Below are 25,705 nucleotides of genomic sequence, written 5' to 3' on the forward strand. Positions count from 1 at the left end.
CTGTGAAGATGCATTTGTGTGCATGTCCCTGTGGAAGGCAGAGTGTCTTCCTCTATTGCTCTCCACTTTCATCTACTAGCACAGGGTCTCTTGCTGAACCNNCAGCTCTCCAGTTTGTCTGGTTAGCCAGCTTGCCTAGAGAGCTCCAGTCTCTGTGTCCCAAATCTTGAATTACAGATGACTACCATCCCTTCTCTGCTGTATTTTTAATAATTTTGATGTGTATCCCTGTTTGACCTACATGTATGTCTATGCATTTTGTGCAATGCCCACAGCTAAAAGAGGACATTAGACCCTCTGAAATTAGAGTTACAGGCAGTTGTGAGTCTCAGTGTGGCTGCTGGGAATCGAACCCGAGACCTGTGCAAGAGNACCAGTGGTCTTAACTACCGAACCACTTCTGCAGCCCCTCCTGCTCATCTTTGACCTGGCTTCTGTGAGTCCAAACACTACTTTTACAACAAATACTTTATCTATGGAGCATCTCCACAGACCACCACCACCACCATGAAATCTTTTCACTGGTACCTGTCTCCCACACAACCTGTAAGCAAGTCTCATGAAAGGAGGGTGCCTATCTGTTCTATTCTCAAGTATCTGTCTGTATCTATTCACAGGTGAATCCCAGATTCACAGAGCAGTTTCTCAGTATAATGTGTTTGATTTTACAAGCTAATGGGCTTCCCTCCCTCAGCCATTTCTGAAACAGAAAGAGGTCAAATTTGTCTGCCTTAGGCAGGTAAAGGTAAGGCTTTGTAAGGCCAATCTGCCTCACTTGTGTCCACCATCCAATGCAGCTCAGCAAGCCCAGGAAGCTGGCACAGATGACAGAGAACATCTCCACCTGTGCACCTGCCGCAGGAAGCCCTTGTAAAAGGGCTTTGATGTTCTTCCTCTGCCATTTTCAAGGACATTAAAATAGAGAAAATGAAGAAATTTGCCCCCAAGTGAACCTGTTACAGTGGCAGAAAATAAGCTGGTAAGGACACACAACATAAGCTTATTTTTTGGGTCAGATGAGAATTTGTAGGTCATAATGGTCCACCCTTAGGTTTTCACCTGAAGGTGTGTTGCTATTACTGCTCCTGTTACTACCAATAAGGGTGATTATAGTTTCATAGTGTTTAGTCCTTAAAGATCATCACCATTAAGGGGCAATTTACACTGGACTGTGGGGTCCACACAGTGGCCTTGACAGCCCTTACCTTCAAGGAACTGTTCATCCAGCAGGGGATAAATATAGGCTACTGCTGATTCTAAACACAGAACAAAAGTCCAAGTGGTAATAATACAGAGTGGAGGAAGGGAGGGAAGGAGGGAGGCAGAGGGGAGGGGGAGAAAGAGTGTTGGTCGGGTACTGTCATTAGCCCTGTTTACANATTGAAATGGCATGATACCCTGGATCACAAGAGGAGAGTATAGGAGGAGGTTTCAACTGTAAGNCAAAAGATTTAGAATTAAAAAAATAAATACACACTGCAAGAATATGGAAAATTCCACAACATCTTGAAGAAAGGGGTAAAACTGATAGCATATGTAGCACCATTGGTAGAATGCTTGCTTAGCATGCACAAAGCCCTGGGTTCAATCCCCAGCACTATAAAAACCAGATTTAGTGGCTGTTCTAGCTCCATTTCTATTGCTGGGATAAAGTACCCTGGCCAGAAGTGTGAAAGATAGTTCAGCAATTACAGTACCTTCTGCTCTGCACAGGAGCAGAGTTCACTTCCCAGCATCCATGTTGGGGGACTCACAACTCATCAACTCTGGGATCTGACGCCCTCTTCTAGTACTTTCCAGGACTACCTGTATTCACATACACACAGAGACACAAGTGCACATAATTAAAAATAAAATGTCACTGGGCATGGTAGCACACGCCTTTTATCTGAACACTTTAAGACCCAAAAATAAATTTTAAAAGTGTTTTTGGGTTTTTTTTTTTTTTGGTTTTGGTTTTTTAAGACAGGATTTCTTTGTGTAGCTCGGGGCCTTTCTGGAACTCTGTAGACCAGACTGGCCTTGAACTCAGAGATACTTCTGCCTCCAAGGACTGGGATTAAAGGCTGTACCACCACCACCTGGCAATAAAATGAATTTTTGAAAAATACCCCAATCAAAAATATCTTGAGGGAGGAAGGGTTTATTGGCATACCATTCCAGGCTACAGCCCATCATTCCGGGGAAGTCGAAGCAGGAACTTAGATGACTATCAAGAGCAGAGAGTATCCATTGCTGCCTACTTGCTTAACTTTTGCTCAGCAAGATTTCTTTATTCTCATACATTCCAGAACCCGGCATAGAGAATGGTGTCACCCACAGTGGGCTCTGTCATTTAACAGTCAAGACAGTCNCCAACAGATATGCCCACCGTCTGACTTGATTTAGACAATTTTGCAATTGAGACCCTCCTCCCTGATGATTCTAGGTTACAGCAAACTGGCATTTAAAACTAACCTGCTTGGTAGTCTATATCTGTCATCTCAGCACTCAGTAAATGGAGGCAAGAGGATCAGGAGCTCAAGGTCATCCTCATTTACCTATCAGGTTTAAAACCAGCCAGGGCTACATATGATTTCTATCTCAAAAAGAAGAGGAGGAGGAGAAGGAAGAGGAAGACGAGAAGAAGAAATTTAAAATAGCTAAAAATGCAAGGGAGAAGAAAGCAATCCTCAGTGTTTTCCTTGTTACCCCAGGAACTATTTACCCTTTGTCAAACAAAAGAACCTAGAANCCAGCCATACTTTTGCCCCAGGACTTGGGGACAGCCACANCAATGATGGTCTGCTGACCAGTTTGGGAAAATTGGGGACAAGCAGCACCATTCCAAGCTTCAGACCCTGAATTCAATCTATGTTCATGGTAATCATAGGAGGGAGGAGATCTGAAATGTGACTTTTTCAATTTTCAATTCAATTCAATTCAAATTTTTCAAAAGGGAATTTGGGGTCTTTATTCCTCTTCATAATGTCATGCCCTCCATAGAAGTTGCCCATATAGGCTGGCTGGTGTTTTCACTATGCTGAAAAACAATGTGAATTATCAAGTGCTCACTAAGATTTACCAGCTGCACTCAGTGTTTTACGTATATCATTTCTGGTTGGGTTGTTTTGTTTTGTTTTGGGTTTTGAGACAGTGTCTTTGTGTAGCCCTGGCCATTCTAGACCATGCTTGTGGGACAGTGGACCGTGCCAGGAAACTTGGTAGGTTGAGCGGGTTCAGAGTCCCTAGCTCCCAGGCACCCACCTGAGACAGTAGGCGGCTGTTCCCTGCCAGATTCCTGTCCTGGNACACCTGTCCATACTTGCCACAGTAGTCACACAGCCCAGAACAGAGCTCTCCGTGCTAATGAGGTATCTAGAGACCCTGAGGGTTTAACCAGTAAGCTTCTCTTCTCAGACATTCCTCCCTGTCAAATGTATTTAATCTCTGGTCCACCCTGAGGAATTGGTATGCATCCATTTTCCACAATGAAGAGTCAATAAAGCCTACTCCTACAGAGCTGCAGCCTAAGTCTCCTGTAGAAGGCCTCTCTGCACTTCCAGACAACCACCACCAAGCTAAGCCTAAGTTCCCATTTTCCCCCAGCCCCAGGCTAGTCCTCAGCCTGTGGGCCCCTGACTCTGCTCTCAATTCCTCAAAACTCAGAGGACCTGGATGTCCAAAAGTTTGGGAGCACTGAGTCCTAACCTCATCATGGGTCCATGGACCCCAATTCTTCATTCCCGACTCTTCTGTGTCGCACCCCAGTGGCGACTAGATTCTCAGGAGTCAGGGAATCCCAGCTTCATCCTCCCCCATCTTAGACTGTATTTTCTCACCCCCTGAGCCATATCTCAGCACTTTGCTAAAGCCCTAAGGCAGCAGCCATACCCCAGCTACCAGGTAGAACATGGACCCACACATGCTGGTGTCAAACTCAGAGACTCTCCTGCCTCTGCCTCCTGAGTGCTGGGATTAAACTTTGTATTTGGGTTGGGTTTGGTTGGGTTGGGTTTTTTTTGTTTGGTTGGTTGGTTTTTGTTTTGTTTTTGTTTTTGTTTTTTGCTTTTTGTTGTTTTTGAGATAGGAGAGGGTCTTATGTTAGCATCATCTCCCTATATAGCTATAACTGGCCTTGAACTCCTGGTCTTCCTGCCTCTAATTCCTAAGTATTGAAATGACAGACATAAACCACCATGTTTGATTTTGTGGAAGTGGGACATTTATGCAAGTGCACACACCTGTACATGTTCACAGAGGCCAGAGAAAGGAATCATAGTCTTCCTCTATCACTCTCTGACTTATTCCTTTGAGGCAGGGTCTCTCCCTGATCTTGGATCTCATAGTTTTAGACTAGACTAACATCTAGCAAATCCAGCAATAATCTTATTTCTGACCCTTAAAACACTGGGGTTACTGGAGTATGTAGCACCACTCTGGCTTATTATATGGGTGCTGGGATCAGAATGCAGGTTCTCATGGTTAAGCAGCAAGTACTCTTAACCACCAAGCCATCTTTCTAGCCCACACCTGGTTTTATATGATGTTGGGGATGGAACCCAGGGCTTCATATACGCTAAGCAAGCATGCTACATCTCTGGCCNATATATATATATATATATATATATATATATATATATATATATATATATATGTTATATATTAAATTGGGGTACCAACCAGTGACCCTCTCCCTACCAGTGTGGTGCTTCTTTATTTTCTAATATCCTTTATTCTGTTCTTTATTTTTCTAACTACCCTTGTACACAATCTTTTTTGAACAGTATTCTGTGAGGTTGGGGATGTGGTTCAGTAGTAGATAACTTGTCTAGCATGAAGTCCTTGATTTGAGCATGAGTCCCAAAAATGAAGTATATTAGCACACATATATATTATGTGTATAATTTATTTTTATAATATGGGGTAGGGTTTTTTTTTTTTAGATAGGAACTCTTGTAGCCCAGGATAGATTTGGATTCATTATGTGACCAAAGATGGCCTTATTACATTTTTATTTATTTTATTTATTTTTATTTATTTTGTGTGCAAGTGTGTATGTGTATGTAAGAGCAGTACATGTTATTAACTACTGAACCATCTCGCCAGTCCCTAAAGATTTTTATTTTTTATTCATGTGTATGTGAGTCTGTTTAAATTGTGTGCATGAGCATGTGCATATACCTAAAGAGGCTAGAAGAGGACATCGGGTCCCATAGAGCTGGAGTTGTAAGCTGTGGAGAGGTGACTGACCTGGGTTCTAGGAGCCTAATTCAAGTCCTCTGCAGGAGCAGCATGGGTTCTTAACTGCTGAGCAAACTCTCCAGTTCAACACCCTAAGTTTTTAATACACATTTTTATTGGATCAATGTATGTATATGTCTGTATGACATTTGTGTCTAAGCATGCAGGCGCATATCACTTTGTGCATGTGGAAGTCAAAAGACGGCATGCAGCATCTGACCACACCATCCATGTTGTTGAGACAGGGTCTCCTGTTAGGCTGGCTGAGCCTGAGAGCTCCTATGGAGTCTCATCTTCCTACCTCCTGTCTTGCCACTGGAATGCTGGGATTACAGACATGCACTACTTCTCCAGCTTTACAAGGGTTCAGGGGACTCAAACCCAGGTCCTCAAATATACACAGTAAGGATTTTACCCACTGATCCATCTCCCCAACCTCTAGTGTCTATTTTTGCCCCTATGATATTTAGTTATTACATGTCCTCCAGATCCCATGGGCTATGGCACTTGCTTGTAATGCCCTTTTTTTCTGATGACCTTTACAGACAAGATATTTCATGCAGCACCCCTTCATCAGGACCTCTCTGGCATTCTTCTCATAGAGTAAGACAATGACTTCAATGGAGAAAAACCACAGAATTAAAGCGCCCTTCCCCATCACCTCTTGTCAAGGGCATATGATATCCTTATGAGGTTACTGCTGCTGCTGACCCTGATTACCTCTTTGAACCACATGGGAATTTTTGTCTTGATTCACTCAACAAATGTTTATTGAGCACCTGCCAAATTTTAATAGTGCATTAAGGGATTAGAGCATAAAATTAAGATACTGCTTTGTCCTCAAATCATAATAAAGCAAGCAAGGACAGAAGCCATTGGCACAAAATTCATGTAGGGGGCTGGGGAAACAGCTTGGTGGTTAAGACATGTGCCCTGTGTGAGGACTGGAGGTCAGATCCTTGGTGCCCACTTAGTGTCTGATGGGTGCTATGGCCCACCTTTAATTCTGTCTAGATATGCTAGCAATGTAAGTGGAACTCTGAGTCTAAGTGAGAGTTCCTGCCTCCATCTGTAATGTGAGCAATTGAAGAAGATGGTGGAGATCAATCTCTGCTCTCTGCATGAATCCTAGTTCATATAAGTTCATCCTCCTCCCCATGTACAAACACACGCACACACATATGGGGGGGAGAATGTAGATTGGGCTAAGTAAGGTGTGGGTATATTTTCAGGGGGAAATTCAGGATAGTAGAACAAGATTGACAGAAAGACTTCATAGTAAGCATGGTTAAGGTGGGGCTAGAGAGATGTTTCAGTGGCTAAGAGCATTTATTGCTCTTTCCAAGTTCAGTTCCTACCACTCACGTGATGGCTTACAATCATCCTTAACTCCAGTTCCAGAGAATACAACACCCTCTTCTAACATCTGAGGACACCAAGTACAAACACATACATGCAAGCCAAGCACTCATACACATAAAACGAATCTAAGAAATGAAAAAAGAATGTTCAAAGCTGGAGGATGACTCAGTAGGTAAGGGCACTTCCCAGCAAATGTGACAGACAGCCTCAGTTCAATCCTAGGAATATACATGATGGAGCACAGAACTGATCTCATGAATGGTCCTCACACCTTCACACGCATGCTGTGGGGCACACACATCCACACCACTAATTAATTATGCTTTCATTGAAAAAACTGGGGGGGGGGGTCTCAGCTAGACCAGGACTGCAGCTTGACTGGCGGAATGCTCCCCCAGACTGCTCCAGGCCCTGGGTTCTATCCTCAGTACCATACAAAATTGAACATGGTGATGATACCTGTAAANAAAGCACAAAGAATAGAAACGGAAGGAGGAAGAAAGAGTGTGTTGGATCCAGCTGCATACATTAGGCCTTTCCAAAATCTCACCCTAGGTCACAAGCCCTCGAAGAGAAGGCTCTGATTATGGCAAGATTGTTTTGACTTCCTTTGGTGTTCCATCCTTCTCCCAAGTTTGTTTTGTTTTATTTGTTCTCTCTCTCAGTACTGGGGATTTTATTTTTCAGTACAGGACACTTGCATTATTTGCACTTTGTAGCCGCTGTGAGCAGCACGGCTATGAACACTACCATGTACATTTACATGGGTGAATACTTCGGCTGTCCCGGGTAGACCTCTAGTGGAAACTGCTGGATCCTACTGTAANTTATTACAGAACAGAAACTCTCTGGCTCTTCCATTCTGAGCATTCGTCTGGATCTATCATATACATTCTGGATGACTGTTTCTTACCAGAAAGATCAAGAGTGACTCCTGCCTTAAAGTGAGAGGTCATCAAATCTTGTGAAGGAGCTGGGGAATGATGGAGCTGCTAAGGGCCAGCTGGCAACCTTGGCTAACCACTGGTAGAAAGAGCGGGCAAGAGGTGGGCGTTTCACCTACATCAGCTTGTTTAGACTTTGATAATAGGGCTGGGGAGATGCTCCTTTGGATGCTCTTGCAGAGGACTCAGGTTCTATTCCAGCACCCACATAGTAGCTTACAACCATCCTTAACTCCAGTTCTAGAAGATCCGGTGGCTCCCTTTGGCCCTCAAGGGCACCAGGCACACATGTGGTATACTTACATACAAGCAGTAAACATTCATATGCAGAAAATAAATATTTAAAAAATAAAATTAAAACAAACCCTAAGAATGCACTGAGGATTTATCAGTCTGGCATGCACACTGTCTTGGATTCAGTCCCTGTATAAACTGGGCAAGACTACAGAGGCCTGTTATAACCGCACTTAGGAGATGGAGGCAGAGCGATCAGGAGTTCAAGGGCATCCTTGGCTACTTAGTGAGTCTGAGGCCGGCCCAGGCTACAAGACACCCTTGCAAGGTTGTAGAGGGAGAGATGGCACACAGGTGACTAAGATGCCCTGCCCAAAAAGGTAGGAAGAGAAGCAGGGGGCTCTCCTTGTTAACTAGACAGGAGAAGGCTTCAAGAAAAAGAAACAATGGCCAGCAGTGCCCAGATCCCAGAGAGGGAAAAGGAAGAGANCTCAGGGACACTCAACATCGGCTTTTCTATCCCTCACTATCGTTGGACACCAGCACCATCTTTGCTCAGCCCTCTGTTCTGACTCAGCTTCAGAAGCCATGAGCCAAACAGATGTGGTGGCTCATAATTGTGAATCCCAGCCCTCCAGAGGCTGAAGGAGGATCACAAGCTTGAGGCTAACCTAGGCGATTGTCTTAGTTTCTTTTCTGCTGTTGGCATACAGTATCCTGACAAATGCACCTTCAGAAAAAGGGAACTTGGCTCACAATTTTGTGTCATTCCATCATGGCAGGGTGGTCACAGCAGCAGAAATTGTGGGGACACATTGAGTTCATAATCTGGAAGCAGAGAACAATAGGCTCACTTTCTCTTAGTCCCACAGTGGGTCTTCCCACCTCTATTAAACTAGTCAAGAGAACCNTACCAGCCATGCCACATGCCCACAATGCTGATGAGTTAGAATGTGAATATCGATGAACTTCAAGAGCATGTGTGTGGGTNACTAGTAGCCTGTTTGTATGCAGTATGTCTGAATGTAAAGGAGTACATATGTACCCCCAAGAGCGTAAATCTGACAATGTGTGTATATGTGTTTCAGAATATATGAATATATGCCCAAGTAGGTGTAGGTGAAACTGTATGTGCATGAATGTGTGTGAATGTGTATATATCAGAGTGTGTATGCGTATGAAAGTGTATGAATAAGGAGAGGTGGGTGGAGCCCATCCTGAGGCTGGGTCCTCTCTGCTTATCAGGCACTAGGTAGTCCCAGGCTACCTCATTATCTATAGGTGCTCATTATCCATCGGTGCCTTTGCCCTGAACTCTCAATGCTCTCCAAATTCAGTGGTAGTTCTGGAGCCCTCATCCTGCCTCTACTATCTTTTATTTCCATATTCTCCCAGTGCTGGAGGCTAGCTCTGCCTAGAAAGATCATTCTACTTTAGCACTTTGTGACCACAGCCCTGTCTAGCCACAGATTGACACTGCAGGAGGTCCTGTCATAGCCCCACTCTCTGTCTCTGTCTCTGTCATTGTCTCTGACTCTCTCTCTCCCTCCCTCCCTCCCTCCCTGCCTCTCCCCATCCACACCTCCCCCCTAATGATTAACTCCTGCTTCAGCAGCAGTTTATAACTGCTGAAAACCTTTGGAACTGGTCATCCTCAGCCAGCCTGGCACTCACCAAAATCTATAACTCTGAGCTGGGGTGAGATTAAAGTGCCTGCTATACAAGTTTTAGGACTAGTGTTCCAATCCTCAGAACCCACATAAATATNGGGTGGTGGGAGTCTGCCTGTATTTCCATCTCACAAGCTCTGGGTTTTGCTTGACAGACCCCACTTCAATGAATAAGGTGGAAGGGTGGTCAAGAATGATTCTTGACAAGGCTAATTCAACCTCAGGACTCCATATACAAGTAAACACACACACACACACACACACACACACACACAGGACTCCACATGCAAGTAAATACACACACACACACACACACACACACACACACAGGCACACACAAAAAAACCAAAATCCAGAGTTTTCTACTCCCAAATAGAGTTGAGGGAGCCCTCAGAGCTGTCCTTGTCCTAAAGGGATCCAGGTTCCTGAGGAGCAAGGATTCTGAGATTCTCAAAAACTGAAATGAGAGCTGTGAAGCCCCAAGATCCACCTGCACTAAGGCATCAGTGGAGAGAGGCCCAGAACTAAGCTCAGGACTAAGGTGGAATCCAGCTCCCCTGGGGGCCCTGGAATTGATTGGACACTCTAGAAAGGTGCTTACTGCGGACAGGTGAGCAGTGTTCTCTCATATTGTGTCTGTTACCCACTACCTCAGGAATCAGATGGTCCCTTTGCAGGGACCATGTGAGGCCCTTTCTATGGCCATGAGTCAGAACTGGGTCAAGTTGGGTTCAGGCACACAGAACAGACTTCTGGAATAGAGCCCAGAAGGAGGTGGGCAAGTGTGAAGGTACCATGCTATGTAATCAGAAATCAGGAGCAGAGATTTCTTTCTGCCTCTACAGCTTTAGGTTCTCAAACCCTGCATATGGCCTAGGTTCACCAAGAGGAAATATAGCTAGACAAAAGGAACATACTCCCCAGTCTCCACCTTCCCCTCCAGAGCCTTTTCCTTTTTCTATTTTTAATGTGTGTTTCTGTGTGTACGTGCATGTTCATGTGTGTGAGTACAAGTATGTGTGTACCATGCTGTGCATATGGAGGTCTTAAGGATAACCTTGGGTGTCAGAGTCTCCTGTTGGTAGCCACTCTGTACATCAAGCTAGTTGGCCCACTGTGAGTTTCTGACAAAACTCACTTTAATCCGGTCTGGGTTCATCCTGAGAGGCGGGCTGGCTGAAATGGAATGTGCGAGAGGAAAATGGAGCCAGGACAAAATTTTCTGTTCAAGGCTCAAATTTTATTGAAAGGGCTCAGCTTATATAGTGTGAGAGAAAACCCCAGTCCCCAGCCCCAGTCTTTGATGGCTCCAATGAATGTCCGTGGGTAGGTGGGTCCAGAGATCAAGGCAAAGGTNAATGTCCTTAGGTAGGCGGGTCCTCTCCGCGGGGCAGTGGAGACACNGTGACAGTAGAGCTGCAGTTCTGGTGGATCTGAAGGTTGCTGCCGGTGAATTTCAGCACCTGCAGGGAGCTGGACGTTGTACATCGTGGTGCGCACTAGGCTCCGCACCACGATGTACAACGTCCACAAGCAGGGTAGGGGGATCCTTTCAGCAGGCAGTGGTGACAGTAGAGCTGCAGTTCTGGTGGATCTGAAGGTTGCTGCCGGTGAATTTCAGCACCTGCAGGGAGCTGGGTCTAGAAGGACAGTGATTAGTAAAGCTTGGCAGATCTGAATATTATAACTACAGGTGGTCCAGTGGCAACCGAGAGCTGGGAGGCCCCAACAGCCCACAAGTTTCTAGGGATTCTCCTGTGTCTACCTCCCATCTCACTGAAGGAGGGGTGAGATTACAAAAGTGTGTGTGCTACTATGTCCAGCTTTAGGTAGACTGTTGGAATCCAAATTCGTGCCTTCATTNGCATGTGTTTTATCCACTAAGCCATTTTCTCAGCCCATTCCAAAGCATTTTATGATCCTAAAAGGCTCCCTACCAGGAAAATGCCAACTCTGCCTCCAATCCCCTACATGCCATGGCAGACCCTAGGAACCCCAGCTCTCAGCAAGACCTACAGCTCTAGCTCCAGCATAGATCATAATGGCCTACACTGGTGGACAAACATGTCATATGCTATATGTAATATGCTTGGTTCACAACCTTCCTTTTGAAGGACCCTAGTCTCTAGAGACCAGAGAAGTTCAGTGACTACCCTAAAATTCACACAACTCATTGACAGAGAGCCAGGCTTTAAACACATCATTCTACATCAACACATACCTTTTGATTTGCTTTATTTCTGTATGTGTGCAGAGTTGCACATATGTGAGTAAGTGTTCTTGTGGAGACGGGAGGATAGCCACAGCTGCTGTTCTTCAGTTGCTGTTCACTTTGCTTTATATCTGTTTTCTATCTTTATTTTATATGTGTGTCTGTGTGAATGTATGGCATGTGCTTGCCTGAAAGAGGGGTCTAATCCCCTGGAGCTGGAGTCACAGGCTGTTGTGAGCCACCTAATGTGGGTACTGGGAACCAAACTGGGAAAGGAGCACTAAGTGCTCTTAACCACTGAGCCATAGTGGAGGTTATCACCTTGGTTTTTATTTGTCTTTTGGGGGGGGTTGATGTTATTGTTGTTGTGGGGGTATTATTGTTGTCTATTTAAGACAGGGCCTCTCAATGGTCTGAAGTTTACCAGTTTAGCTAGGCTGATTGGTCAGTATACCCAAGGACCCTTCTGTCTTTACCTCCCCAGCATTGAGATTAAAGCACACACTACCACACCAGCATTTTTACATGATTTTTTCGAGATTGAACTTGGGTCCTCATGCTTATGTGGCAAATACTTTACAGACTGAGCCATCTCCCAGCCTTCGGTCTTTGTTTTTGTCACCAGACAGGCAAAATTCAAGAGGTCAGTNTCTTCAAAAGTCCCCAGAAGGCTAGGCAGATGACCCCAGGAGAAGTAGGGAAGAAGGCTTGGCATGTGAATATTGGGACCAGGATGCCCCCTCTGAACCCTCAGCCCACCCCCACCCCCCATGCATTCCCTAGGGTACCAATTCCTGGCACTTTGATGTGGCCTTGGCTTCCCAGCCCAAGGAGACATTACTGTTCCAGCCTTTGACAGCACCAGACAACAGTAGAAAATAACTGCTTGGTCTGTGCCAGCAACATACTGTTCTTGAGACAGGGCAAGTCAAATGCTACCATGAGGCTCCTAGGGTAAGCCACAGCAGAGGACAGAACACTGTCCAAAAGAGGTGACCATAACAGGGGCTTCTGTGCCCCCTGAAGTTTCACATTAGATCCCTAGGACCTCCAGTGACAGGAAACCTCTGTCCCAGGCCTTGCTGCTGGATTTGAGCCTTGGTTGTTGGTTGTAGCACATAGAACCTATAGTACAAGTAGGGGTGGACCAGNAGGGGAAAGTTTGGAGTGATGGAGTATTCTCAGGGTAAGNAGACAGACTCTGCTGGTTCAGAGCTGACAATTCAAGGTAGACATCTACCTAGTGCTAACAATATGTGTCTCCCACCCCTAGACAGAGCTATAACCTGGCATCCCCCTGGCCGATGAGCCTGCCCACCATGGCAAGCCCCACTCTGAGCCCGGACTCCTCATCTCAGGAGGCCCTGTCAGCACCCACCTGCTCCCCAACCTCTGACTCCGAGAATCTCAGCCCAGATGAGCTAGAACTACTGGCCAAGCTCGAGGAGCAGAACCGGTGAGTGGGGAGGAGGAGGGCCGATTCCTGGCTTCCTGGGACCATTCACACTCAAAGCTAGACCTGGGTTACACAGAACAACAGCTACCACAAGATGATTAAAGAATGGTTTCTCGCCGGCCAATGGTGGTGCATGCCTTTAATCCCAGCACTTGGGAGGCAGAGGCAGGTGGATTTCTGTGTTCGAGGCCAGCCTGGTCTACAGAGTGAGTTCCAGGACAGCCAGGGCTACACAGAGAAACCATGTCTCGAAAAACAAAAAAAAAAAAAAAGTTTCTCTTTCATCCTCCCCATGTGGGCTGGATAAATTGATTTCTTCATTCAGAAGAGGAAATCTACATTTCAAAAGGTCAAATAAATCTAGCTTTCCTTTACAAGGCCATTTTTTGAAGGAAGGTGTTAAAAGCTCCCACCTGCCCCTGTCTTATAGGTATTGGATTTGGGGAGGTGGGGAGGTCTTTGAGTTTTCTACCTGTAGAACCTCCTCACTGGGAATTCTAGGCAGAACCTCTACTGCCAAAGTGCACGCCCTCCCGGCCCCTCACTGTGGGATTCTGGGAGAATGCTATACCACAGAGTCATGTCCTCAGCCCCTCAATGAGGTATTCGAGGCAGGGACTCTACTACTGAGCGAAAATCCTGGGCTCATACCATTACTCAGAATGAAGTGAATCCAACAGATCAGGAGACACTGGCCGCTAAGAAAAAGAGGTACTTTATTACTTACCGTTCCCAAAAGGGGAAGAGGCAGACCTGTCCGTCAAAAGGCAGACAAGAGCCTGAGGGGAAAATGCTGGTAAGAACCTTTATATCGGTTTCCATGGGCAGGAGTGGGCGAGACAGGGCAAGCAAGCGTTCAAGTCACTGACCTGAAGCATTTCCGCCTGGCCCCAGATGCTGGGTACTCAGCCCTGAGGTGGTATGAGCAGATGGATAGTGAGCAGTGANTAAAAGCTCGATGGAGGAAGTGGTCAGGGTGTGGGCTCTGGATTGGTTGATTTGCCCTTGGAAGAACCATCCCAGTCCCTCTGTCTCTCCAGAGTATCCAAAGCTGTCAGAAGTATCTGAAAGCCCTCAGCATGTGGAAGACTACAGCAGGAGGAGCAAGACGGGAGGCCGGCCTGGGCTTTGTAGCAAGATCCTGATTTAGAACAAAGAACTGGAGCTATCAGTGGTAGAACACTCACCAAGAATGCACCGGTCCCTAAATTCAATCCCCATTTCAAGAAATAATTAAAGGGAAGGATGCTGGAGAGATGTCTTAGTGGTTAAAAGCCCTAGATAATTGCTCTTCCAGAAGACCTGGGTTCAATTCCCAATACTCACATGGTGTCTCATGGCTATTCGTAACTCCAGTTCCAGGGGATTTGATGCCCTGTTCTGACTTTGGGACACCAGGCACATACTGGTACTCAGACATTAATACAGACAAAACACTTAGAATACAAACAAAATAAAATATTCAGAAATGTGAATGCCAGGCAATGGTGGTACATGTCTTTAATCTCAGCTCTTAGGAGGCAGAGGCAGGCAGATCTCTGAGTTTGAAGCTAGCCTGATCTACAGAGTGAGTTCCAGGACAGCCAGGGCTACACAGTGAGATGCTATCTGAAACAAAAACAAACCCCCTCCCAAAAAAACAACAACAACAACAAAATAAAACACTAGTCAAGTAATTCCAACAACAGAGAGGTAGGGACAGGCAGATCCCCAAGATTCACTGACCAGCCATTCTTGCTTAATTGGGGAGGTGCAAGTTCATGAGAGGCCCTGTCTCAAAAATAAAATGGACTCCTTAACAGTATCAAAGGTTGACTGCTAGCCTCCACATGCATGTACAAACACATACATGTGCATACAAAGAAAGAGAAGGAAAAATGGAAGGAAGAAGAGGGAGGAGATAAAGGACATGGTTAGTACAACCCCACAGTGTCCTTGGTACTCTGTAAGTGCCCTCGGCCAGAACTTGCATTCTGAGGCCCTCTATGCAGACCGTCCCTAAGTGTTGTGCAGAATCGGTCTGAGAATGAGCTGGCACACCCACTCTCTTCTCGCCTAGGCTCCTGGAAGCCGACTCCAAGTCCATGCGCTCCATGAATGGCTCCCGGAGGAACAGTGGCTCCTCACTGGTATCCAGCTCCTCAGCCTCCTCCAACCTGAGCCACCTGGAGGAGGACACATGGATTCTCTGGGGCCGCATTGCCAACGAGTGGGAGGAGTGGCGGCGCAGGAAGGAAAAGCTACTCAAGGTGACCTGAGGCAGATGTGGGATGGCCCTGAGTCTGNCCAGCCTGGTCATTCATCCGCCAACCAGGGCCAGGTAGCCCACTCTAGGCAGAAGGGCCAAAGTGGAGATGTACAGATAGTACATGGGAATTGAGGGGGATGAGAGAGGTCCTTGTGCCTGTTTGCTTTGTGCTCTGATGTAATGGTGCNTATGCCTATAACCCCTATAATCTGGACACTGAGGCAAGAGGTTTGCAAGATAAGGACCAGTTTGGACTGCATAGTGGAACTTTGTGTCTAAAAGCTTGCTTACAAAGAATGTGGGGGCTGGGAAAACACCTCTCTGTACAGTGCTTGCTGTGCAAACTTGAAGACCTAAGGTCCATGCCCAGTGCCTATATGTAAAGCTGAGCGTGCGGGTACATGCTCATAATCCCAGCACTATGGAGGCAGAGACAGGCAGATCCCTGGAGCACCTAGCCAGTCAGCTTAGCCCTGTGGGCAAGCCACAGCCTGGTAAAGAGACCCTGTCTCCAAGTACAAGCGGATAGGCCGGCAAGATAGCCCAGCAAATAAAGGCACTTGCTGTAAAGACTAACAACCCGACTTTTGTCCTCAGGTCCACATAGTAGGAGAGATTCAACTCCTTCAAATGTAGGTGCAAGTTATCATCTGGTGCATACATACATACATACATACATACACATGCGCACACACACATACATACATGGTAAATAATTTAAATGCAATGTAAAATATAACAGCAAAACAAAAACAAGCAACAACAAAATCCAAGGTGGAAACCTCCGAGGAATAACAACCAAGGCTGACCTCTGACCTCCACATANACACACATATCTGTGCATATAGTGCATATGCGTGAGTGTACATGGCTATGTACACAAACACAGAGCATGAGAATTGGGATTATAGCTTAGTGGTAGAGGAATCACCGCAGGATGGGGGAGTTCCCAACCAGCACCATGACTAGCTAAAGCNCAGTGANGCAGGTGCCCTCTGTACCATGTGTTGCCATGCGTAAGCCAGACCTGAAGTGCTGAACTGGGTTGGCCTTGGGATGGCTGCAGTGCCCGGGGCAGACTCCAGCCCTAGCCTCCCTTCCCCCACCTCACCCCTCCCCATGCAGGAGCTGATCCGAAAGGGCATCCCACACCACTTTCGGGCCATCGTTTGGCAGCTCCTGTGCAGTGCCACAGATATGCCAGTCAAAAACCAGTACTCTGAACTCCTCAAGATGTCCTCACCATGTGAGAAGCTGATCCGAAGGGATATTGCCCGCACCTACCCAGAACATGAATTCTTCAAAGGCCAGGACAGCCTGGGCCAGGAAGTCCTCTTCAATGTCATGAAGGTAAGACCCCACAGTATTGGCTCCAGCCACCTTAGCAACAATCGTAACTTGAGATGGCTCCATAGGGGCTGGTGGGAATCCTGTGTTCACCCAGCATCCTTCCTTTCTAGGCATACTCCCTGGTTGATCGGGAGGTGGGTTACTGCCAGGGCAGTGCCTTCATTGTGGGCTTACTCCTCATGCAGGTAAGTGGCTGCCCTGGGCTCCATCCCCAAGATGTGAACATAGGAACATCCCCTGAATCTAGTGACCTCCTAGGGCCAGAGCCTTACTCAGCAGCCAGCTCACTGCACCCTCTGACAGAGGCCAGGCTAAGCTCTCGATGGATATGGAAGAGCTAGGTTNGTGTTTATGCTGCCTAGGTCCAGATACTGTACCATGCAGTACAGGAACAGGACTTAAGGAGCAGTGGGACAGGGAAGGACCANAGGTGAACAATTTAGGTGTTTATAGGGGCTTACAGGGGTACTCCTCCAGAGACACCAGAAGGCTTAGAACAGGGAGAAAGGAGCTAGCTGGGTGCCAACGGGGTGTCTTTACCAGGTAGGTGAGATGGGGAACTAGCTAGCAAGGCTTAAGTGCAGCTCATTGTCTCCTGTTAGTGGCTCTTAGCAAATAACTTCAGCCACAGAGCTTCCATTAATAAATAGTACTGACCGTATTTATGGTTTGTTGGGTGAGTCCCGGTAGCCAAGTACAGTTACAATAAATATAAATGGGACAGAAACATGCCCCTGTGTACCATGACATTGTCCAGAGCCCACACATGGCCTTCCCACTCTTTCTGTCACACATACACACACACGCACTGCTGGTCCCTCCAGATGCCTGAGGAAGAGGCCTTCTGTGTGTTCGTGCGGCTGATGCAGGAGTACCGGCTACGGGAGCTCTTCAAGCCCAGCATGGCCGAGCTGGGACTCTGTATCTACCAGTTCGAATACATGCTACAGGTAAGCAGACTAGGGGTGACCACCCTGAGGTTATCTCCAGAAAGCCCCTGAACTGGAAATTCTAGGCCTGAGAAATGACNCTTGGGAGCTGAGGTTGTGGCTCAGTTGGTAGAATCCCTGCCCATCATGCACAAAGCCCTGGATACCATCCCCAGAGCTTCATAGACTGCCATGGTAGTACACATCTGTCATCCTAGGACTTAGGAGGTAGATGTAGAAGGGTCAGAAATTCAAGGTCAGTCTCAGCTACATAGGAAGAANCTCAAGCCAGCCTGAGTTACATGAAACCCTCTCTGGAAAGAAGTGGTGGTAAAGCATGCCTGAAGCCTGGCAAGGTGGTACCCATTCATGATCACAGTGCTTCGGTTCATGAAACAGGAAGATGACAAGTTCAAGGCCACCCTAGGACTATTTAGTAAGGCCTGTCTCAATATCTAAGAGCTGGGGGGGGGGGAGGTTGCAGTATAAGTCAGTAGTAGAGGGCTTACTTGGCATATAGGAGTCCTGGGTTCAGTGTGAAGTTCTGTGGAGAAGGAAGAGTAGGGAGTGAGGGGAAATGGAAAGAGAAGGAAGAAAGAGCAGAAGAGCAAGAANGGAGGAAGGAGCGAGAGAGGGAGAGAGGGAGGAAAGGGGGAGTCCTAGAAAGGGCCCATTCCTGTCCCTTCCTGTGAGATGACAGCACACAACTGTGGAGCATGCTGAGAGGGACAAGGCTAGTCAGGACAGGGGCCTCTCCCAAAGGGGCTCCCAGAGCCACTAAGGCAGAAAGGGAGGAGAGGGGCTGGCTCCGTGTGCTAAGGGTGTAGTGTAAGGAGGAGATAGTGTTGTCTGCCTGCCTCTGCTGAGAGGGGGGAGCTACAGACATCGCCATTTATAAATAGCATTTACACACACACACACACACACACACACACACACACCATTCTTGTACTCTCTGGCCAGCTTCAGAAGCCCATGGCAAGAGAACTGTGCCAGCAGAGAGTGGTCAGTGAAGGCTCCTCTTTCAGGCTCTGAGGACAGGGAGGCAGAGCTACACAGGGGCTGGAAGTTGAACAAACAGGAGGCCCAGGCACCTACAAAAATGAAGGCAGGGGGTTGGGGTAGCATGCTTGCCTAGTATTTGTGAGGTCCTGGTTTGGTCCCCAATATCCTTCCCGACCCTCAAAAAGAGAAGAAATTTCACAGCTGGACATAGTGGTGAGCACCTGGACATAGTGGTGAGCACCTGGACATAGTGGTGAGCACCTGGACATAGTGGTGAGTGCCTTTAATTCCGACAGGCTACAGAGTAAGACCTTATTTTAAAAGAAAGAAAAGAATAGGATGGGAGCATAGCTCAGTTATTTGAGTGCCTGCCAAGCATGAACAAAGGCCTGCTTCAATTCCCTCCTGTGGTAGTTGGCACTTTACAAGTAGAGGCAGGAGGAGGATCAGGAGGTCAAGGTCAGCTCAGCTACATAACAAGTTAAATGCTACCCTATGATATATGAGACCCTCTTCCAAAAAATAAACTATGGTTTGAGGAGATGGCTCAGTCAGTAAAGTGCCTGTTGCACAAACGTAAGGACCTGCGTTCAGACCCTCGGTATCCATGTAAAAGCCTCGTAGGCTCATAGGGAGATATCCCTGTTACCCTCCCACTGGGGAGGCAGAGGCAGTAAGAGGGCAGGGTTAAGTAAATTCCTGGAGTTTCCCGGCCAGCCAAATCAATGAACTACAGGTTCAGTGAGAGGTATTGTTTTAACAAATAGGTAAAAGACAGCAGGACATGGTAATATACACTTTTAATCCCAGCACTTGGGAGGCAGAGGCAACCAGATCACTGTGAGTTCATGAGCCAGCCTGATCTCCATAGCAAGTTCCAAGCCATCCAGGGCCACATAGTAAGATGCTGCCTCATAAAGAAAGGTTGANATTGAAGAAGACAGCAGCATCANCCTTCACACAGCCCCCTTACNTATGTATACACATATGAACACATACAAACCTCCTGTACATACCTACAGATAAATAATTTGATCCCTAGCATCTGCCCCCCCCTCAAAGTTAAGAAGGAATTACAATGCCAAGCCAGAAGACCGAAGACCTTCACAGGCTATGATTTACACACCCAAGCAGGTGTGTAACCAAAAGCACAGAGATGCTGGCTAGAGGAGGAAGCCCAGAGTTCTGATGCCTCCTTCAGCCTCACCTTCCCCAGTGGTCTGCTGCTACCTAATAGCCTGAAGCTGAGGTCATCGCATTTTGACGTGTATTTTCCCAGGCCCTGCTTGTAGCCCCGTGGCACTCAAAGTTCCAGTATGCCTCAGCTTACCCCCAAACACAGTAGCTAAAAGAGGACCTAGGAGGGACCTAGGCTACCCAGGGTAGGTCAGCAAATACTCCTTGGAGGTGAGGGGCACTGAGGCCCAATGCTTCCCTCTCCGTGCCCACCAGCCTCCCCCTCCCCACACAGGAGCAGCTTCCGGACCTGAATACCCACTTCCGCTCACAGAGCTTCCACACATCCATGTATGCATCCTCATGGTTCCTCACGCTTTTCCTTACCACCTTCCCTCTGCCTGTTGCCACCCGGGTCTTTGACATCTTTATGTATGAGGTGAGTGCCCCACAGGACACCCTTGCCCATTCCACTCCCAAAAAGAATCCTGACTAACAGGACAAAGGAGGGGCTAAAGTGCAAGGAGGGTCTGAACCTCCTGGTGGGGGGACAGGAAGCTCATTGGTGAGGGTTTATTAATGGGAGGACAGGAAGCTCATGGGGCTATGGTTGCTTTTGCAGGGACTGGAGATTGTGTTCCGAGTAGGCCTTGCCCTGCTGCAAGTGAACCAGACAGAGCTGATGCAACTGGACATGGAGGGCATGTCCCAGGTGGGTCAGGATGGCTGGGAAGATGAAACTGTCTCTNCTGGAGGTGACAGACACAGGAAACCTTCCCATGGCTAATTGGTAGAGTGCTTGCCTAGCATGCATGAAGTCCTGGGTTCCGTTTTACAGCACTATATAAGCAGACATAATGATGTGTGACTTTAGTCCCAACACTCAGGAGGTGAAGGCAGGTGAATCAAAAGTTCAAGGCTAACCTCAGTTATACAAGATTCTAAGTAATAGGTCCAGCAGTGGTGTCGTATACCTTTAATTCCAGCACCTGAGAAGCAGAGGTACACAGATCTCTGAGTTTAAGTTTCAGTCTTGAAAAAAAGCAAACCAAAACAAAAAACAAAGATTCTAAGTGACAAGGGAGGGGCTGGCTTCCCAATAGAAGTCACTCCTGAGCATCTGGGATCCTTTCTGCTGTCCCTTGAGGCCTACCTGAGGAACCGCAGGCTCTGTCAATGCCTAGTACTGGGGAGAGCAGAAGGCCAACACTCAGCTGATTTGGGGAAGTCCTACTCACTCCTTCCTACCCACTCGTTGCAGGTCCCCAAAGCTTGCCTGCAAAGTAACCCCTGAGAGTAAAAACTTGGGAGGTTTTCAGTATGTTTTCATCCCAGCTCTCAGCCTGGGGACACAGAAAGGAGCCAGGCATCTCTAGGCAGCCTCCTACCCTGCGCCTTCCCCTGGCACAGTCTGCTAGATCCGAAGCCAGTTTTCCCCTCACCATGGTTTCCCTATCNCACAGGCCCCTATTCCCTCCCAGCATCTTCCAGCTGGTGCTTCAGAAAAGAATGCACAAAGACCACAGTTGTGTCTTCGAACACGGGCATACATTGTCCAAGACTGCCTGACTAGAGCAGCTGGGCAGAGAAATAGGACCTGTGTCCACTGGGCTTGTCTACCCACTTCCTAAGGAGGGTTCCCCCATGCTCAGACCCCATTCACCCCAGCCCTGCCTTCAGGAGGTTCTCTGGCCGGATTGTCTTAATTGTATTTATTATTAGTGTCAGTGTGGGGGTGGGGAGAGGGAGAGAGGAGGGGGGCTCATGGCACACAGTACTCACAGTTAAATCCCCTACTTCCACTTTCTTATTCTTTCCACTGTTGGTTCCGGGGATGGGACTCAGGTCGGGCTTGGGCAGTAAATTCCTTTGCAGGCCAAGCTGATCCCCACTCTCAACCCCAGTCCCCGTTTTCTCACGCTTCCCCCAAAAGCCTTCTGGGAAGGCAGGCCTCCCTTCTCTAGCTTTTCTCTCTCGTGTGGTCAATTCATTTGCACTACAAATGCTGGCTGGGTAACCAAAGACAAACAGCCCGGTGCTGAGGCAAAGAGAAGCCTCAGGCAAAAGCAGGATACCCTGGTGGTCAGGGCCCAAGTGACTGTGACTCCCTGTGCCTCCACAGTACTTCCAGAGAGTGATCCCCCACCAGTTTGACAGCTGCCCAGACAAGCTGGTCCTCAAGGCTTATCAGGTCAAGTACAACCCTAAGAAGATGAAGAGGTCAGTGCCGGGGAGTGGAGAACTCAAATGGGAAGTCCTCCTCAACCCCAGGGAGGCGGGACTTTGACCGTGCGCCCCATCCTCACAGGCTGGAGAAGGAGTACGCAGCTATGAAGAGTAAAGAGATGGAAGAGCAGATCGAGATCAAAGTGAGTGCCAGAGGCGTGGGGAGGGCCGGGGAGGGGCAGAGGTGGGCTCCCTCGAGGCTTTTCCTTACAAATCCAGAGCTGGCCGCTAGAGGGCAGTCCCGTCTAGCACACGGGTAGACCGGGCTGGCCTGGGCAGGCAACCTCTGGCTTCGGAGGACCCTCACTCTCTGGACCTTTCCTTCACCTGCCAGCCCCGCGTGGGAGCGCATTCCCCAATTGGCATGTCCTCAAAGCTGGCCACACACCAGTAAACAAGACAGTCAAAGATCCTTGCCTTCATGTCCCTGAAACCCCCCGTGTCATGGGGGCAACAGTCAATAAATCACTGAAATAGTGTGGGTTCCACAGAGTGCTCCGGATATAGTCATACAAGAAAGAGACAGTCGCGCCTGGGAAGACACTCTAGGTCCAAGAGTCCAGTGTAAAGGGCCTAGGATAGAAGTATGTACCTGGTGGGCAGGAGAGCACCCTGAAGGCTGGAAGCTAAGGAGAAGGGCTCAGACAAGCACAATGGAGATGTAGGCTAAGGATATGTAGGCTAAGGTATGGGCACCCACTGAGGGCTCTGGTTGTGCTGATAGACAGCCTGCCAGNCCATCAGAGTCAGTGACTTGAGTGCACAAAATGTCTGAAACCAAACTTACCTCTTAATGGCCTCTTCACATGATTTTAGCTGTTCACCCAACAACACTGATTGAAACAAGGATGAGACCTGGTCTTAAGTGACAAGGACCTGGCTTCCCAGNTAAAGGCACTGTTGAGCATCTAGAGCCCTTCAATGTCTTTCCAAGGAGGCCCAGGTTCTGCCAGGTACAACCCAGGGCCAGGGTATAGAGGAGAGAAGAAAGAAAAGCTCATACTCACCTACTCCAGCCAACCAGCTAGCTATACTTTCCCAAAGCCTGCTGACCAAGAAAAAGGGCCCTGCCACCCGAAATGGAGGACAGGCAGGGATACAAACCTACACATAGACCTGGTTTTGTCCTCTCCAGTTGATGAGTCAAAGTGGTTAGTACTGGTGTCCCACAGAGGACCAGCTGTGTGACCCGGGCAGGTAAATTTACCTCTCTGAGCCTGGGAGCTTTGCTGTGATGGTCCTGTTACTACCAACCTCATGCTCATTGTTCCTCCCTCCTGTGGAAAGTCAGGGGCAGGGGCATGTGCCTGCAGGCTGAAGCACTTGGCCTGACTTGAGGTTTCCAGAAAGTTTTCTATCCTGGGTTTGTGAGCCATCTCACAAGGAAGGTAGCTTGAGTGTTTCCCTAGACCAAGTGTGGTCCTTGCTGTGTGCAGATGAGCAGCCTGCTCTCAGCTGGTGACCGTGAAGACCCAGGAATAGACAAGAATTCACAGACCTTGAGACCACAGGCCAGATGAAAAATTTCCCCAGAGGTCTTGAAGAGTCAGGCAGATGTCTCCTCATAGGACATCTTACAAATGTTCTGCAGTTTGGTCTTTCACTTTTAGCCTGTTTCAAACCATCCTGATCTGATGCTGGGAGGTCACGGTGATGCACACCTTTCATCCCAGCACTCAGAGGCAGAGGCAGGCAGGCGAATCTCTAGTTTTGAGGTCACCCTGGTCTACAGAGCAAGTTCTGGGCAACCAGGGTTGCAAAACCATGTCTCAAAAAAACAAAAGCAAAACCAAAAACAAAAACACCAAATAAACAAAAACAAATCCCTTATTTGTTTGCATCAGGAAAGGCAAGATGACAGGTGCATAGACAAGTGCCTTTGAGAAAAGCGTTTGTTGAGGCTGGGGCAGTAGCTTAGTGGTNAGCATTTGCCCAGCATGCACAAGGCCATGGGCTCCATCCTCAGTATAGAACAATAGAAAAAGGGAAAAGGGCAAAGGATATGGCTCAGTGGGTGAAGTGTTTGCTGAGCAAGCATNAGGGCCTGAGTTCAATCCCTAGAACCCACATAAAAGAGCAGTAGTGTGCTTTTCATTCCATCCACGGAGACACAGAGACAGGCAGATAGATCCCTAGGGGTCACTGGCAAGCCAGCCTAGCCAAATTGGCAAATTCCAGGTTAAAAAAGGATGGGTAAGGATGAGGAGATGCCTCTGTAACGTGCTTCTGTCTCAAGCATGGAAACTTAAGTTCAGAGCTCCCAGAACCCAACAGTAAAAGCCCAGCACAAATAGTGTGCATTTATGACCCTAGCACTTGGGATTGGGAGAGGTAGCAGGCAGATCCCTGGAACTCCAGCCAGCCTAATTCAGTCCATACAGAACAGGCCTGAGCTTTAGCCTTAGTGAGAAACGGCATTTCAAAAACTAACATGGAACAGGAGTAAGTGGCATATGCTTTTAATCCCAGCCGTGAGATGGTCAAGGCAGGCAGATCTCTATTCAAAGCCAACCTTGACTACAAGGTCCAGCCAATCATGGCTACATAATGAGATCTTGTCTCAACATAAACCAACAAACCTAGGCATTGTGGTACAAGTCTGTCAGCCTAGGACTGGGGAGGTGGACTTTGGAGGATCAGGAGTACGTGGTCTTCCTCAGCTATACGGCAAATTCGAGGTCAACCTGGGCTACCAAATGAGACCCTGTCTCAATAACAGAACAGAACAGGCTGGAGTCAGGCATGGTGGCACACACCTTTAATCCCAACTCTTGGTAGGCAAAGGCAGGCCAATTTCTGTGAGTTCCAGGCCAACCAGGACTCAAAGTGAGACACTGTCTCAAAATATAAATANCAAATAATTTTAAAGTTACTAAGTATTTTTAAATAAATAAAGACTGACCTCTGGCCTCCATGTGTAAGTGTGCACTGGAACATGAGCTTATACACACATGCCTGCGCATACACACACAAATACAAACACACAGGTATATACAAAAGAAAGGGAAAAGGGGGGAGTTGATTATTCTGTTTCAAGAGGAAAATGCAGGTCATGGTCATGTCAGTCAGAGAGCATAAGGGGAGCATGGTCCAGAACCTTTGACATGGTTTCTACAGAAGGAAGAATTAAATCAGTGCAGGTGTATGTGAGCAGGCTCAGGACCCAGGCATGGTGGGCTAGCATCTGAGTGATAGCCTCTGCTCTGGCTTCAAGGAGATTCTCCATGGTGTCCGTATCAGCCCTGGGTCTTTCGAATGAAAGTGGTGTTCACTTAGTAAACCTCAGATAAAGGAAAGTTCTGGAGTTGTTGGTTTTGTACTGAAAAGACAGCACCACACCTGTTGTCTGTGAATTAGCTACTGCTGGGAAGGCCTCTCTCTCCCAAGCTAGCAAGGCCTCAGGTTGCTAAAGCACCATAAAGTGCAGAAACTTTCAGAGTCAGCAAGCTGGCTCAGTGAGTGAAGGTACTTGCCACCAGCCTGATGTCTTAAGCTTGATTCCTAGGACACACGTGGTGGAAAGACAGAACTGATGTCTGCATGTCCTCCACAGGTGGATCATGGTGCTCATACTCATGAGCACACACAAAATAAACATTTTTTAAAAACATACTTACATACAAACATTTTATTTATTTATTTATTTATTTATTTATTTATTTATTTATTT

At 47.5% G+C, this 25,705-nt stretch overlaps 1 protein-coding gene across 1 annotated transcript in view; it reads left to right on the forward strand.

Moving 5' to 3' along the window:
- The window catches only part of Evi5l (ecotropic viral integration site 5 like), a 41,392-nt gene that overhangs the window by 4,280 nt on the left and 11,407 nt on the right, over window positions 1-25,705 (forward strand). Inside the window, exons 2-10 of the mRNA XM_029532070.1 lie at window positions 12,919-13,101; window positions 15,161-15,350; window positions 16,475-16,699; window positions 16,810-16,884; window positions 17,524-17,649; window positions 20,105-20,248; window positions 20,432-20,521; window positions 21,932-22,029; window positions 22,118-22,193. Of these exons, the coding sequence (XP_029387930.1) occupies window positions 12,950-13,101; window positions 15,161-15,350; window positions 16,475-16,699; window positions 16,810-16,884; window positions 17,524-17,649; window positions 20,105-20,248; window positions 20,432-20,521; window positions 21,932-22,029; window positions 22,118-22,193 (1,176 nt within the window). The 5' untranslated portion in view covers window positions 12,919-12,949. The remainder of the gene's footprint in view (window positions 1-12,918; window positions 13,102-15,160; window positions 15,351-16,474; window positions 16,700-16,809; window positions 16,885-17,523; window positions 17,650-20,104; window positions 20,249-20,431; window positions 20,522-21,931; window positions 22,030-22,117; window positions 22,194-25,705) is intronic.

This window comes from Mus pahari, chromosome 19 (assembly GCF_900095145.1).
Source record: "Mus pahari chromosome 19, PAHARI_EIJ_v1.1, whole genome shotgun sequence".
NCBI classification, from domain to species: Eukaryota; Metazoa; Chordata; class Mammalia; order Rodentia; family Muridae; genus Mus; species Mus pahari.